General features: G+C 41.2%; 1 protein-coding gene across 4 annotated transcripts in view; it reads left to right on the top strand.

The window, feature by feature from the left end:
• Window positions 1-15,205, top strand: part of SYNE3 (spectrin repeat containing nuclear envelope family member 3) — a 61,112-nt gene that overhangs the window by 20,896 nt on the left and 25,011 nt on the right. For all 4 annotated transcript variants that reach the window (XM_021549716.4, XM_077783974.2, XM_085580683.1 and 1 more), the window contains 9 exons: window positions 312-469; window positions 3,403-3,575; window positions 4,002-4,311; window positions 9,246-9,407; window positions 10,086-10,430; window positions 11,586-11,722; window positions 13,620-13,767; window positions 14,502-14,684; window positions 14,927-15,070. In XM_021549716.4, the coding sequence (XP_021405391.3) occupies window positions 326-469; window positions 3,403-3,575; window positions 4,002-4,311; window positions 9,246-9,407; window positions 10,086-10,430; window positions 11,586-11,722; window positions 13,620-13,767; window positions 14,502-14,684; window positions 14,927-15,070 (1,746 nt within the window). In that variant the 5' untranslated portion in view covers window positions 312-325. The remainder of the gene's footprint in view (window positions 1-311; window positions 470-3,402; window positions 3,576-4,001; window positions 4,312-9,245; window positions 9,408-10,085; window positions 10,431-11,585; window positions 11,723-13,619; window positions 13,768-14,501; window positions 14,685-14,926; window positions 15,071-15,205) is intronic.

Here is a 15,205-nt window from a genome sequence, read left to right as displayed (position 1 = left end):
GAATACACACAAACACCAAATTAATCTCATTTAAAAACTTTGAATTAAGTCTGTTTGTCAGTTCACTGTAAAGGAACCTCCCAGTTCTCCACCTTCTTTTTGTTTTCTGGTATATTTTCATTTGGGAAAGTTGCAGTGTGAATATGTTCTCTGCACTCAACTGACCAGCCTTCTGGTTTTTGGTATAATTGTTCAAAAGGAAAGCCATAACGTCATAACGTCGTTTTCTCTCTTTCTCCTTTGGATTGCCTTTCATTCCTGCTCAGGTCTTACCCAAAACCTGCTTACCTCCCTGTTTCCTATCCTTGCAGCTTCTTCAAATGCGATGACTCAGCAGCTACAGGATGAATTTGACAGCAGCGTGGAGAATGCAGAAGCTTGGATGAAGGCCATCCAAGAGAGACTGAGGATCAATGACAACACCAAAGGACCTCGATCTGCCCTAGAAGCCAGGCTGAGAGAGACTGAGGTAAGGGAAGAGCGATGGAATTCGGAGGTGGCTCTCAGTGCTGCCGTTGTTACAGCAGTTATTGCTGTGAGCTCAGGAGCTTGCCATCAGGAAATTGTCAGCTGCCCCTGCTTGTTGGAGCATTGGGCCTGTGTGGATGGGTTCACATCAGTATTCTTTTAAATTTTCTATTTGCAAATTGTTTACAGATCAGAAAAAGAGGATGGCAATTTGATATCACAGGCTTCCAAGATTTTCAGATTGATTTGGAATACTAGCAGCAGGTTTGGCAGGTTAAAATGTTTACACTCTCCTCAAGCCTGGAACAATTTGGTTGCTGCTTGCAATTACCATAGTAATTTGCAGACAACCAGCATATAGTATAAAAGAATCAGATCATGTTTGTGTTCCATCCCCTCCAGGACTCTGGCACTGATGGGAAAAGATTGCAGTGTCCTGGTAATAGGCCATCTTAGAGTAATTCCTTTCTCCTTTTCCGTAACCCTGATGATATCAGGATTTACAGATCCCCTATATGATCTGTTCAATGAAAAGGTAAAAGTTCTCATTTTTTCCTGGTTTTACTTAATTTGTTTTATAATTCTTCTCAGCAAGATCCTGTTGCAGATTGTGCCTGCTCTCTTACAGTGATTTCACATTCATTAACTTCAGTTTCATTAGATGTTATCTAGGTCTTGTAATCTCAGAGAATGAAACACTCCTGTTTATCCCATTTATACCATTGGAGGGAGTGGTGATCTTTCTATGACTAACATTGAAACTATTTTTATACTTTTATTACCTTAAATTCCAAGTAATCTGTAATTTAAATGGCAAGATCTTTTCCATTGTTATTTACCCCAAAGTCTCTCCTTTTGTGTGTCTACTTATATTTGGACTGCCTCCTCTGAAGTTTAACAGAAAACATTGCAGGCTTACATGGATGATGGGGTAGTTTACAGTGATGTCTTCAGCCTTTTTCTTTAACTGTGGTTTATTGGAGGATGGATCTTGCCTGTGGCATAATCTAGAGTCTGTTCACGGAGTGAAGCTAAATTTGCATGTCAGTCATAGAAACCTGAAGCATTTTATCTTGGTCTATAGTTTAATTTTTCTGACCTTAAATTATTTTCACCCTTTTGTCTGGGAAACTATGCTGTGTGCAATCTCAAGAAATGTGCAAGAAACACAGGAACTCTAGTAGAAGAGTGGTAGTTTGGCAAAGGGGGAACATTCATGGCAGAAATAATAAGTTATAAGGTCTAGAGATTTGTGGTGATGTGATATGGCCTGAACTTCTGAAGCCTGTTTACTTCTGTGGGCTTTAGAGGATGTCTGTAACATGCAAAAAGTCATGTTAAGAAATTCTTTCAACTCAGACTTTGGAGATTCATCATCTTTCTTCCTGTGTGTACCTTAACCACCTCCTGCTCCTTCATCCTGCCTCCTTTCTGGGCTTGGCTTCTGTCTCCAGCTTGAATGTTCTCATCATGTGCTCACTGCTTCCCTATTGTCTGTTTTCAAATCCAGTGTTTAGTCTTCCGTTCTTTTTTTGCACCTGGCTTGCTTGGTTTTTTTCATGCTTCCTTCCTGTGGTTTATTTTCTGTTAATTTGGTAGTGAAAATGTCAGCCAATGAGACAAATCATGTTAAAAACAGATTTGAAAAAGAAAAATGACTGTACAGCCACTGCTTTCTCTCCAGCTGTTGTTTGCTTTTAATTGCTGGAAAAATATCAGGTTTAGAATACAGCTTAACTCTTACACTGTACCTGTTGGATGATAGCTGTGGCTTGTATTTTCTTGCTTTGCCCTGCCCTTTGCCCTGCTTCCCTGGATTCTATTAATCACACCTTTCTTAGTAAATAATTTCTCCAAACAAGTGTTTATACATGACGTGCAGGTGTGCTGCCTACATGTGAAAAGAACAGGCTTTGCTTTTGCCAGAATGTGGGGCTGGAGGTGCAAACACCTTTTAGTTGTCTCACCTTTGCAATAACTGACATGATCAAATCCCATAGGCCTAATTTTACCAAAAGTAATCGCTGATTTTGAAAATCTTAGTGTTTTCAATGTAGAAGCCCTTTTTTTTAAACTGGAAAGTCTGCAGTTTGCCAGGAGTTTATGGAAGAACAGCAAGAAAAGATAATTTGATATGGCTAAAGTAATGTTGAAAGCTGACATCTGAATTGGGGGATAATTAATCTGTTAAATTGTACAGAACTTGTGTTGATTTTTCCATCTCTGGATACTTAAAATTACATTACTCCACTTTCAGTTCCTGGAATTCCTATTTGTGTAAGATACACATTTTCACCAATTCATAACTTAGCAATTTAGGGTCGAAGTAAAATTTAGTAGCAGGCAGAAAATTCCACTAGTTAATTTCTCTTGGCTTCTTTTCTAAGCCAACTTTTATTTGCACTAGGAAGCCTTTTTAATATGCTTCATGATTTCTTGTAGTAGAGCTTAAAATTGAGAGGTTGCAGTGTAGCCTGTGCAGGTTGCCTCTTTGTGCTTTGGCAGGTGGGGAAGAGCAGCTGGCCTGTGGCATCACAGTGTTGTAACCTTATAACAGCAATGGAAACACAACCACGGGCATTTAATGGAGGATGGTCTGGTTTTTGTAGCTAGCTTAAATGTTCTTCAACTGCTGTGTGGTTTTCAATTAAATTCAGTCCTTTAGGATGTTTAAGAATGACTATGTCTGAAAAAACATTCCTATCTTCCTTTCAGGAGAAACTGCAGCAGGGAGTTGGGTGGGAAGGGTTAATTATCTGTTTTGTAGAGAAACATTTCCTTCCCATGGTAGTGTCGTGGTAACAACGAGTCAATGGTTGTGAGGGTCTTTTCCAACCTAAATGATTCATGATTCCTGGGTAAAACAAAGTTTACATTTCATCAATTATGCTTGTTTTCTTTCCATGCTTTCAGTATCATTTGTTTTTCTCATAGAAAATACGAGCACTGGAACCAGAAGGCAGCTTGAAAATGGACTTGATTCTTGTGAAGGCAGATGCTGCTCTTCGCAGCATCAGTGAGGATAAGAAGCATGAGGTACTCTCTAAACTGAAAGACATTAAAGCCTTGTGGGAAGAGACAGCCATATACATTACTCATTGCCACAGGTAAGACAAACACACTCTTGGGTGTGTTGAGGCAGCTATTTCCTCCTGCTTTCATAAAGTGCTTCATGCTTCTCTCTGCTCCCTGGATTGTAGATAGCAAATCCCTGCTAATCCCAGTCCCATGAGCATTTTGGGGACTGTATGGGGAGAGAGGATCAGTGAGATCTCAGGGCTCTGCCTTCATAACCTGGCCCACCCACCCCATGGCCTGGAATGATGAATTTGGTCAGGCATGGGGACCTTATACAGAATATTTCCTCCTCAAAGCAGAGAGGACCTGGGAAGTGAACCCAAGCCCTGTGAAGTCAGAACAAGTTAAAATTGCTGAGAACCTTGTGCACTGCTTTGAAGGCCTTTTGAAATCGTTGGTCTCCACTGCTCCCATCATCATTTCATGTAACTCCTCTCTCTTGCTCTCCCCAACAGCCGCATTGAGTGGGTCTGGCTGCACTGGAGCGAGTACCTGAAAGCCCAGAATGAGTTTTACACATGGATTCACAACATGAGGGTGACCTTGGAGCCTGACATTGAGTTGCAGCTTGGCTTAAAGGAGAAGCAGTGGCAGCTGAGCCATGCTCAGGTTTTGCAGAATGATGTCCTAAATCAGTCAGTCCTGCTGGAGAGGCTGCTGGAGGAAGCTGCTTCGTTGTTCAGCAGGATAGGTGACCCCAGCGTTGATGAGGATGCTCAGAAGAAAATGAGGGTGGAATATGAAGGAATCAGACAAGAAGCTCAGGTACACTTAGAAATTCAAATTCCTCCCATCTGTGGTGTTGTTTGCTACTTGCTCCTCCTGTTGTTTGCCTCTTTAGTGATGGGGCTTACCTGGTAGGGCTGCAAAGCCAATCAGAGCTGAGGACTCCTGTTCTTTCAGTCAACGGACTGTTTGAAACAATTGTCAAGTCCCAAGATGAGCTGTTGTCCTGGGGTGATGTTAATTGGGATACTCTTACGTGGTGCTTTACAGTGTGTTGCTGTAAAGTAACTGCAGGCTGCTTGCTGTGACCTAGTGAATACTGCTTTAGGTCATCTCTGTATAAAGTTTGAATTGTTCCTCATCTTTCAGCACATTAGTGGTTCATGTATAACCAGATGCAGAGTACCCATTCCAGGGGCCAGGGAATATTACATGGACACAGCTTTCCTGGAGGAAGTAGGATTAGTTGAGACCCAGAGCTGCCCTCCCTGCCTGCAGAACTGGGAAAGAGGTGGGAGTCAGCTCTGGCCCACTTTGCTCAGTGGCCACTTCCACTATCTGAAAGAGTTTCATGCACAGTAACTCTTGCCCAATACCAATCTCCCAGCTTGAACAGTTGTGAGATAGGCTGGTGTAAGACATCCTGCTTCATCTTTTAGTACTCGTGATTTCCTTTTCACACTATTTTTGAGTAAAGATTTCAGAAAATGCTTGTACTTTTAACTTCTAAAACTCAAAGGCGGGATTAGACCATGTGGTAAGGCTGAAGGGCAGACATCTGTGGATGGGCAGAAGAATTCAATTTCTTACTAATCAAATCAATAGAAATACTCAAAGGGATATTTTATATATATATATATAGATACATCTATACCAAGCATATAGAAATTAAAACCTACTTTTTGGTCATACTGAGTTCCAGAATTTCATAGGCTGGAATTACCTGGTGCAAATAGACATAATTTTCATTTCACTGGTTCTGCTGTCTGCCTCTGTTATAATGCTGCCTTCTATTAATTCCCACACCTACACACCAGTCCAGAACTGGACCCTGACAGTGATGGATGCTTTCCCTCCCTGGATGCTGTTGTACAAAGTTAGCTTCAGATCACACTGTAAGAACAACAACATTCAGATGCTTGTTCCATTGCCCTGCTTGCCCCATAGATACATTTTCTCTTTTGGAGTAAAATATCCCAATCCCCAAAAGTGACCAAAAAACCCCTAATCTGGCATCTTTTGTGAGCATGTAGTTATACTTTTCTAGCCATAAATATACAACTACTGCTAATGTCTCTCCAAAATCTAGAGTATGTTTGGAAATTCTGTAGCTACAGCTGCCACAGAGAAGCCACCAGCAGACTTGGGCCTCAACACTGATTATTTATTTTTAAAGGTAGATCCCTTGATTACAAGGTATCTGGATATACAAATAAGAAGGTTCTTGGGAATTCAGGTGTTGTCTGTCTAGATTGCCATTTGAAATTATCATTCACTCCCTCCTCACCAAAATTGTCTTTGGTTTTGAAGCTGGAGACAGTCATTAGTTATTTTAATAAAGCTGTTCTTTTAGACAAGTAATTTGAATACTCAAAGCCGGAATGTGACCTCTCTGAGACTGGTTTTACATAGTGTGATTTCTCTAACGAACTTGGATATGTGCTGGTGTAAATGAGATCAGGAAGTGGCTCATACTACTTAGACAAAATATGTCTTTATGTTTCCAGCCAACTGAGACATGAGAAAAAGCTTTTCTTTGGCATTGGTTATAAATACTACACTTCTTAGAAGGATGGAGTGAGAGAATCCAGCTAAGAAATCCCTCTTTCAGGAGGTGTGGAACAAAGAAGGGAGTTGGAAAGCCTTGGATTTTGCAACTGAAGTAAATGAGGAGTTTATTATCTAATGCCAAAGTTACAGGCACCTTGGGAATTGTGTTGGAAAGTATAACACTTGTGAGGGAAGCCCTGCCACCTTTTCCAGTGGGCAGGAGGAATGAATGAATGAATGAATGAGACACAGGAGTTGTAAGGGGATTGCTCTGGCCCCTCACATGATGAGAGGCCAGACTAAATGTGACTTGCAGATGCCAGCTGAGTGCCTGAGTGCAGCAGGCTCGCTGGTATTTGTACATTACACTGCTGTTTGAAGAGCATTTTTAGAGCCTGTGCAGTTGTTCAGCTCTATCAGAAGGCAGGCTCTTGGACAGTGTTTCTTAAATGGTTTGCCTGTGATATTGCTTCTTTGGCATGAACAAATGGTGGGACGTTTTTTTTTTCCTTAGTGCCAACATGTGTCTTTAACATTTGCAAATTTTAAAAGCATATCTTTTAATTACATAGAGAGGAATATTTTTAGACGTGGAAGCCATTTCCTACATGCTTTCCCTTGACCAGAAAATTAAAAATATGTAGAGGTAAATGGTTATATGTTTCAGCATAAATGATGATTGAAGATGGTAAGAAAAGTTATGATATATGGGATGTTGATATTTAGGAATTATATTACATACTTCTGAGCACATCAGATTAATTTCAGTCCATGTTGTCTCTGGTAACTGAAACCTAGATACTTACAATACTTTGCAAAGGTATCCCAAAGATAAGACTAAAAGCACCAGGAAGGGCTACAGGAGCTTTGTGTACACAGAGGGATTTAAAGTAGGGACTTCCTTTTGTGCTCTATATTGCCTTCCAGAGGAGGCTTATTTGCCTTCACTGACAGTGAAGGGAGCTTAGGGCAGAGGGCTTCCTAAGCCTCTGTCTGCCTTCCTTGAGTACCCAGGGCTGGGGATATTCTGCCCAGACACATCCCTTTCTCTGCAGCCCATGGCAAACCCATTCCTTTCCTGTCTGTGCTCTTACTCTTTACAGGGCCATGTCCTTGCTTCTTGTCTCCTCACCTTAGCCTAGTGAATGTGGATGTTGAGTTTCACACTGTGCTGCTCCCCAAACAGCTAACCTAACAGGAGCAGGTGATACCTTATTTGTCATCATTGGAAAGTTCTCCTGCTTAGCCAACTCTTTGTAAGCCTTTAGTCTGACAACTATCACAGTCTATCCAGATCCATGGCATCTATTCCTTGACATCACAGACCAGCAGTTCACCCCAACTGCTTATTCCTTCATTCTAGTTGGCCAAGGGTAGGTTGTTCTGACTTCCTTTTGAACCCCTCTGTATATCAGCCTAAGATTTTTGAGCTTAATGAGCTTAATCTCTGCTTTGTTATTCTGATTTATGCTTTTTGGAGCTTCTGCCAGCAAAATAATCTAATCCCCTGGAGTCAATAAGTTTAGCCTGACTAGGATAACTTTGTGTGACCCTTTTACACTGATGTAAGGTTGTCTTCTTCAGATCCTTGACTTAAGGTTGAAGCGTGAATTGTTTAGCCTCTGCAGATTTCAGAATTGACACACAGGGATTTAGCAAGTGAGGTGTTACGCTGGATACATCTTGGCCACAGAAGTCTGCAGTCATAATTCTACCCTTTGGTTTCATCCAAACCTGTTTATGGCTGGTGCTATTAAAAGTTGTGCTCTAATAAACAGGCAGCATTTCATCCCCCATGGGAAACAACTGTCCCTTAGCTATTCCTCCTTTGTCTCACAGCAAGTCAACTAACTTGAGGGGAGTCACACAGGATTTGCAAAAGTCAGCAGAGACTGAAGTGGCAGTGTGAAAAACAGTCTGGTGGTGTTCCACTTGCAGGGGGGTGGCTTTGTAGTGCACCATGGGCATACCTTGTCCCAAAGGTGAAGGGAGAGTCCCAGAGGGACTGTCATCCCCAGCACACAGGGGATGCTGACAGAATGGACATGGCTCTCTGCCACCTCAGGCAGGTTGGCAGGTGTGGGGACCTCTCCAGAGCCTCACAGGAACAAGGGAAATGCAAAGGGGACTTTTCAGCTCTACCCACCATTGCAGCTATCACTCTACTTGCCCTGGAGGGCAGCTGCTCAGAGGCCAGTGCTGTGTCCTGTATTACACAAAATGAAACTTGGCCCATTGTCTGTGAGAGCAAAGCGTGCTTTCAAATGTGCTGCAAGCACTAAATGGATTGCAGAAGGAATGATTTTTTTAAAATCTAATGTAACCACAGTGTACCTCAATTGCTCTCCATGCCAGCTGGAGAAGGGCAAGAAAAAATCAGCCTGATTTGGAAGAAGATAATACTTATGTTGAATATTATACTAGTGAAACAACAGAGCAAGTGATTTGTGTCAAAATCAAAAAGGTCTGAACTTGGGCTGGCAAACAAGGCTGGTCTGAGCAAATGTGACTGTGACTTGTGAGGAGTGCCAGACTGGATCAGCAGGCAGCGACTCATGATGTGCAGGCCCTTGTAAATTGAGGAATTGTTGGTTATAGGCTGCACAGGCAGTAACTTGAAAAATGAAGCCTGCTTTCCATTGGCTTGAATTTGCTTCCAGAGTCTGTGATACCACCTGATAAGTAAGTACAAAAGTGCCTGGACTACACAATTGAAGGTGATGGTCATTATCAATGCAGTCTGTTTAAATAATGAACAGTTTAAAACAATTTTCATGCCTCTACTGCATTCTTTTATTTTCATTTTGACAGATAAAGAAGATGTGTTCGTCTTTATTTTTAACCCACAAAAGGAATATAACTGCTTGTATCTCACAAAGTGAAAATCAGAAACAAACTTCTGTGTCTTTTCTAATGCGAGAGTAGGAAGTTTTGGAAAGACAGAAATTCAGCTGACGGGGCTTTGCAGTTTTTGTGTTCTGGGAGACTTAGACATTGAGAGCCTGCAGCAAAATTCAGACAGGAGCAAGCCTTTGTGTACTTTTGTGTTCTGTTTCTCGAGGTAAACTTTGAATTCCTGTGGAGACCAAGTGTTACGGGGGCTTGTGAAAAGGGAGTCTTGTTTATAAATTCTGGGTTACAAGGTAAAGGAAAAAGAGCCAGATAAGCACAGTCCTCATCACTTCTGATGTCTCTTGTTACAGAACAGAGTGAAACTGCTTGAAACAATAACCAAGGAACATGAGCAGTACAGCGCCAGTGTCAACCAGTTCCAGTCGTGGCTGAGTGGTGTCACAGAGAGATTAAACTGCTGCATTGGAGAAGCAACCAAGTCTTCAGCAGAGGACAAGCTAGAGGCACTGAAGGTCTTTGAACAATATAGGTCTTACAAGGAGATAGAATTGTGTGGTTTTGACATATGAGCCCATATGTGTTGCTCAAACCATACAAGGGTGTCCTTGAGAAAAGAATTACATGTACAAAATAGATGGTGATTTTAGCATGGGCTAGGGCAGATAAGTTGTATGAAGTCCTGAAACTGTTTGTATGTATGGTTCTCCAGTATGAGTCACCAACTGGTCTGGTTTGTTTTTCTTATGTGATTCTTCAAGAATCTTGTTTAAATAAAACAGATTTGGTAAACATGATCCAGATAGACCCTAAGGGTTCACAATTTTTGATAGTTTAGAACTGGTGATGAAAATACCAGTTTTTATTTTGGTGCCAGTGCTTTTAACTTAAAATCTCTGAGATCCAGCTATTAATATATATGTCTGGCACCTGCAGCTCCTGTTCTCTTTGTCAGGGATCTCAGGTGGTAAGGATTAATGAAAACCAATATTTTCAGTATCAATGGCAATTAGTATTACTCAGAAGGCAGACTAACCCTGGCTTCTGGTCACTTGAAAAAAGACATATTTTGAAATAAGAAGTGAAAACCAAAATACGTACAACCAGGAGAGGTGGTCTTTTTTCTTCTAATTTCAGCTTTTTCCCCAGCTTCCCATTCCTGCAAATAATTTTTATTTAACTTCTTTTTGCAGGAAATTGCCAAAGACATTAGGAGTGGTGGAAAGAAATGGAAGCACCTTGAAAGTCAATGTGCAGAGGTGATTCAGAATACCTCTCCACTTGGATCTGCAAGACTGAAGGATGAACTTGAAGAGCTTAGAAAAGCCTTGGAGAAGTTGAAGCTGCTGAGTAGTGAGGAGGAGGAAAGATTGCTCAAGATCCAGCAGTCTGAAAGTGCCTATGAGTCCCAAGCCAGACAATTAGAAGCAGACATCCAGCAGCTGAGGAAAGATCTACAGAGACTAGAAAATGACCTGGAGCCTGGGGAAGGGGAAAAGACTGAAGATGAGTTTGTAACTCTGTGGAAAAAATGCAATGTAAGTTGTTATCCTTTGTGTGGAGGATCAAGTGCAGCTGTAGACTGAACATGCATAGTCACATCCAACAGATGCCTGTCCCATTGGTTAGAGATGATAAGGAAATAGAGATGAGTGTGTGTGAAACACACTGAGGAAATTGTGACTGCCAACAATGGAATCAACTGCCCCAGCCTTCATCTTACACTGCACAGAAGGAGCAGGCTTGGAGGATGTGCTGGAGCTTGTGCCTAGAGTCCAAAGGGATCATATGCAAAAAGAGCACAATACATAGCAAACAACACAATTTGCTCCACTTAAGAAGAAGCAGGAAATCAATGCCTCACTGACTATATATATACACAGACACAAGTGCATTCACAGACACAAGTACACATATTTCTGGGGTGTTTGGTAAGACTATTGTTATGTCATATCCATCATCTCTGTAAAAGAGGCACCTCTTGTCCTTTACTAGCAGACATATCATCAGTACTAAGAAGTCCCAAGATTGTAGCAATCCAATATTTACACCAAAACCAATCTGCTGCAAAAATGAGTGTGGAAAAATTGTCACACGTTAAGTAGATAAGAATCTTTATTACTTGTTTTCTCTTGAGGGCTGGTTTTGCATTTGTTATCAGTTCTCAAAATGCCTTTCATTGCTGTTTGTATGTCTAGGGCTATGCAGGACTAACTGGGAAAAGTATATGCAAAAAGGATCAAAAAAATTCATACTGGTTCAATCCAGCTACATTTGCATGGGTTTTATTTGGTTTTGTTTCCCTGAGTCACCCTAGAATTAACATTCTCTATATGTGAGTCTCTGAGAAAGATCAGGCAAACAGATGCTTTTAAGACTGCTCCAAAATGCAGCTCATGTTATATACTGCAATTGGTGAACTGAAACCATGTTTGGGATTCACTCTGTTCAAACAGTGAACCCTGCAGATCAGATGCAGAGGCTGGGTAGTGTTAAGAAAGAAGAGAGAGCCTGCTGGAAAAAAAGCCTGTTGCTGAGAATATTTTCTGTCTTAGCAAAGACCATATTCCTTTTAACCAAGAAAAAAAACACTGAAAGGGGATTTGTGCATACCCTGAGACACAGCCTTACTTCTTATTTCATATGCCAGACACTACATAAGGTATGATCTGTTCATTATTTTTATAATTAAGGCAACAAGAGCAGCTCTGGCTGCAGAAGAGTCAAAGATTGAGAGGCTGAAGGCTCAGCTTAAGGAGCTGCTACGGTTTTCCCAAGATGTGCAGCCACACGCTGAGAGTGTTGTCTCTGCAATACAGCAGTATCAAAGGTACGGTGGGCAGCTGGGGGAATCTCTCAGGAATTGTCAGGGGCCTAAGAAAAAAAAAGTGATGTGCCATTCAATTGTATGTGATGGGTAGAAAAAAAAAAGCTTTTGATAATTGCATCTGCCTCTATTTTACAAAAGCTGTAATTTTAGCCATTTGCTGGGAGCTGGAGGCTCCTGGTCATTTTCAAGCAATGATCTTACATCATTAATGTTGTGTATGGTTTGAAGAAAATTAGATTTTTGGCAGCTAATTTGATCTAATTAGCATTTTATAATAATAATTTATGTATTTTGCTTGCCTTTCATGCTAGCAACTAGAAAATCAGGACAGGAGCTGTGGTAGTAAACGGTTCAGAAGAATTATGGCCCTCCCTTGTTGAGGTTGTTGCTGTGACTCACCAGCCTTAGCAATTATTTGGCAGAGTTTATTCCCCTTCTCCTGGCAGCTTATATGCATGTTCCTGTTTTCAACTTGCCTTGGGTTGGAAACTCTGAAAGTTTAGCCTCTCCCAGACTTCAGTGTTTCCGTTTCCAGGCTGCCTGGAATCAGGAAGTAAAGAAGCTGCAGCAAATTTTGCAAACTAGAAGAAAGGATCATTTTTTAAGGGAAAAAAGAAGGTCAGTTCTTTTCCTGTATCCCAGCTTATTTCCTTCGGTGCACAGTATGCTGTTCTGCTGGAAGGGTTATAGGTCATTGTGGGAAGGATTTCAGTTTAAAAACTAGCAAGTAAACAAAGTTGAGAGAGGAGCAAAGAAGGCAGGAGACTTGCCTCTGAGTAGAAAATGGCAGCTGCTTCTTTGCCAGCTTCTCTCAATGCTTCTTTGGGAAATCTGGCAGCTTCCCACTGAGCCTGGCAGGGGCAGCCAAGCAAATGGCAGAGGACCTGTAAAGTTAGAACTTTCTATTTGCACAACTTTTGGCCTCTGCAAACTTTCCTTTGTTTAGCCCCGTCATGGCCCAGTGACACAGGTAAGATTGTTGTTTCTGGTTTTATGGAGAGGCAGTAATGATCCTGACTGGCATTTCTCTCACCTGCTTGTCTTAGGAGTTTGCAAGATACTGTTCCCCTGTGAACATAAAGTTTGGGCTGCATTTTGCCAAATCAGGCAGGATTCTGCAAACTGGGAGGTCAGGCAAGCTGAGAAGAACAGGAGGCAGCTGCATGGGGTGTGTCACTGCTGGGCCTTGTCTTTTGGCTGTGTTTGGGCTGTGTTCTTTTTCAGAGAAGCCTGAATATTCATTGAAGATTTGCTGATTCAATTTTTTTTCCCCAGTAATAGAGTTGTGTATGTATGTTGATACATATACAAATACAAAGCTTTTTTATCAGAATCACCTCTATATCACTAATATAAATTCAAGTGATTCTGCAAAATTTAAAGGAATTGTATCTGAAAAAAAAATATTTTTTCACTTTTTGTGTTAACATAAGGTTATCAAAACTTTTTAATGTAATTTTTTAAAGAAACAAAACCTTGTTTTTTACAGGCAACTGCAGTTACATTCTAAATACTCATGATTTGTTCCTCCCATGAGTCAGTGAGACTGCTCCAATAATATGCTTTGTTAAATCACTCCGGTGACAGCAGCCAAGAAAGATCACATACATACAAGGGAAGACTGCTGGCTACTAGAAAAGCAAAGTAGCTCCTGATACACAGTTGCACAAAAGACAAATGTGTCCTACAACATCTAAATAGAGTTTGTCAGATGTCTCTGAGTGACAGAGCAGCTGTTGGTGTGCAACAGCAGGCTCAGGCAGTAGAACAGACTGAGGCTTTTGTGTTGTCTATGGTTTACACCCCAGTATTGTGTTAATTCGTGCCTTGAAGATTAGAATGTTTGGGCTTGGATTTCTTCATAATCCTTCTCTTGGTTGTCACTTTATCCTTACAGTGTTAGAAGCAAGACTTCTAAAATGAGCACTGATACAGAAACCCAGCTGTGGAGACTCATCCAAAATCCCCTGCAAAGTTTTGAACAGTGGAAGCCATCGGTCCAGATGCTGCTGGAGACTTCAGAGCCAGAACTGGCTCACATTGAGGTAGCAAAGCTGCTGCAAAGCTCAGAAATGTGGGTTTGACCAAGCTTGCAGGCAGCAGCAGGTGGAAGGTCCTGCCAGTGAGGCAGGAAAACCCACAGTAGGGATGGAGCTCTTTGCTTGACTCCAGCTGTAGCACACTGGCTTATATTCTGCCTTCCATTTGGTTAACTGGAGTTGCCAGCTGAGCAGGCTGCAGAAAGTGCTAGATATCTTTAACAATGATGATAATATTGTTTACAATTAACCCAGATCTCCCTGAATAGGAAGTTTGTGAAATCTGTTAAAGAATTATGTGGTGATATAGATGTGGGATTAAAATGCACAATTAGTGCATGTTCCCAGCAAGGTGTGTTTGTTACTTTGTCATCCCTGTGATCCCCAGAATAAATGTGTCTGTGAACAGGGGTGGAATTTATCCTCAGGATGAGCATTCAAGCTGTCCTTTCTGTTGGTTGTTGAGGCCTCTCCTCTGCACAGACAACTCTTCCCATAGTACAGTTTACCTCTCTTTCTGTTCACAAAATTGATGCAGCCCTGGTGCCTCTAGCATTATTGGGAAGGTTTTTTCTTTAATTGGGCACTGTCCAGGTACCTTCTGTTACCCCTTGTTGGTCCAGCATGCTGTTTTTACTTGACTTTGTCATACTGCTTTGGTTGTGAGACTTGTGTGAAAATAATATTGTTATATGATTTTTTTGGGGTATGATTTCACTGGAAGAACTTCTCTCCTCCAGGCTGCTCTAGCTGAAAGCTCCCATTTCAAAGAGAAGTTAATGATGTTACAGCTAAAGAAAGATATGCTAAACAATGTCCTTGGTGAGGAAAAAGCACAGTCTTTCCTTCAAGAGGTAGCTGAAGCTTCAAAGGAGAGAGAAATTCTACACAAAAGTCTGCTGCAAAGAAAGAGCAAACTCCAGGTGAACTACAAAACCCATATTCTTTGATAAAGACAAAGATGAAGTCTTTACTAAGCCAGTTTTATACATATAAATTTAGTACTAATCCCTTTCCCTAGGTTGATCAAATATTCAAATAAATGTGTGGTCTGTTTCATAGTGTAGCTCAGTGTTTGTTCTGAATATGAAGCACATATTGACAAAACATAATGCCAAGGGGTATATGTTGGATGCTAGACCTGTTTTCTTATTTCTCCATCTAGAATCTGATATTGCAACATAAGAACTTTGATGCTGGTTTTGCACCATTGCAGAAGAAATTATCTGCCATCAAAGCCAAATTAGATCTGGAGAAGGAACCACGGCCTGACCTCTTGGGTAAAAAGACACAACTCCAGAGACTCCAGGTACATTACAGTATTATTTGGCCATGTTGTCCTCAGCTAACTGTGGTTCCTGTTTGTTCATATTTTCTTAGCATTGGAAATTCAGTACCTTCCCTCTCGATTGTGTGTTAGATAATTTCATTTGGTCCAGTTTAT

Source organism: Lonchura striata, chromosome 5 (assembly GCF_050655825.1).
Source record: "Lonchura striata isolate lonStrDom1 chromosome 5, ASM5065582v1, whole genome shotgun sequence".
NCBI classification, from domain to species: Eukaryota; Metazoa; Chordata; class Aves; order Passeriformes; family Estrildidae; genus Lonchura; species Lonchura striata.
Note: the sequence above shows the minus strand (reverse complement) of the source record. Positions and strands in the feature narration are given on the sequence as shown.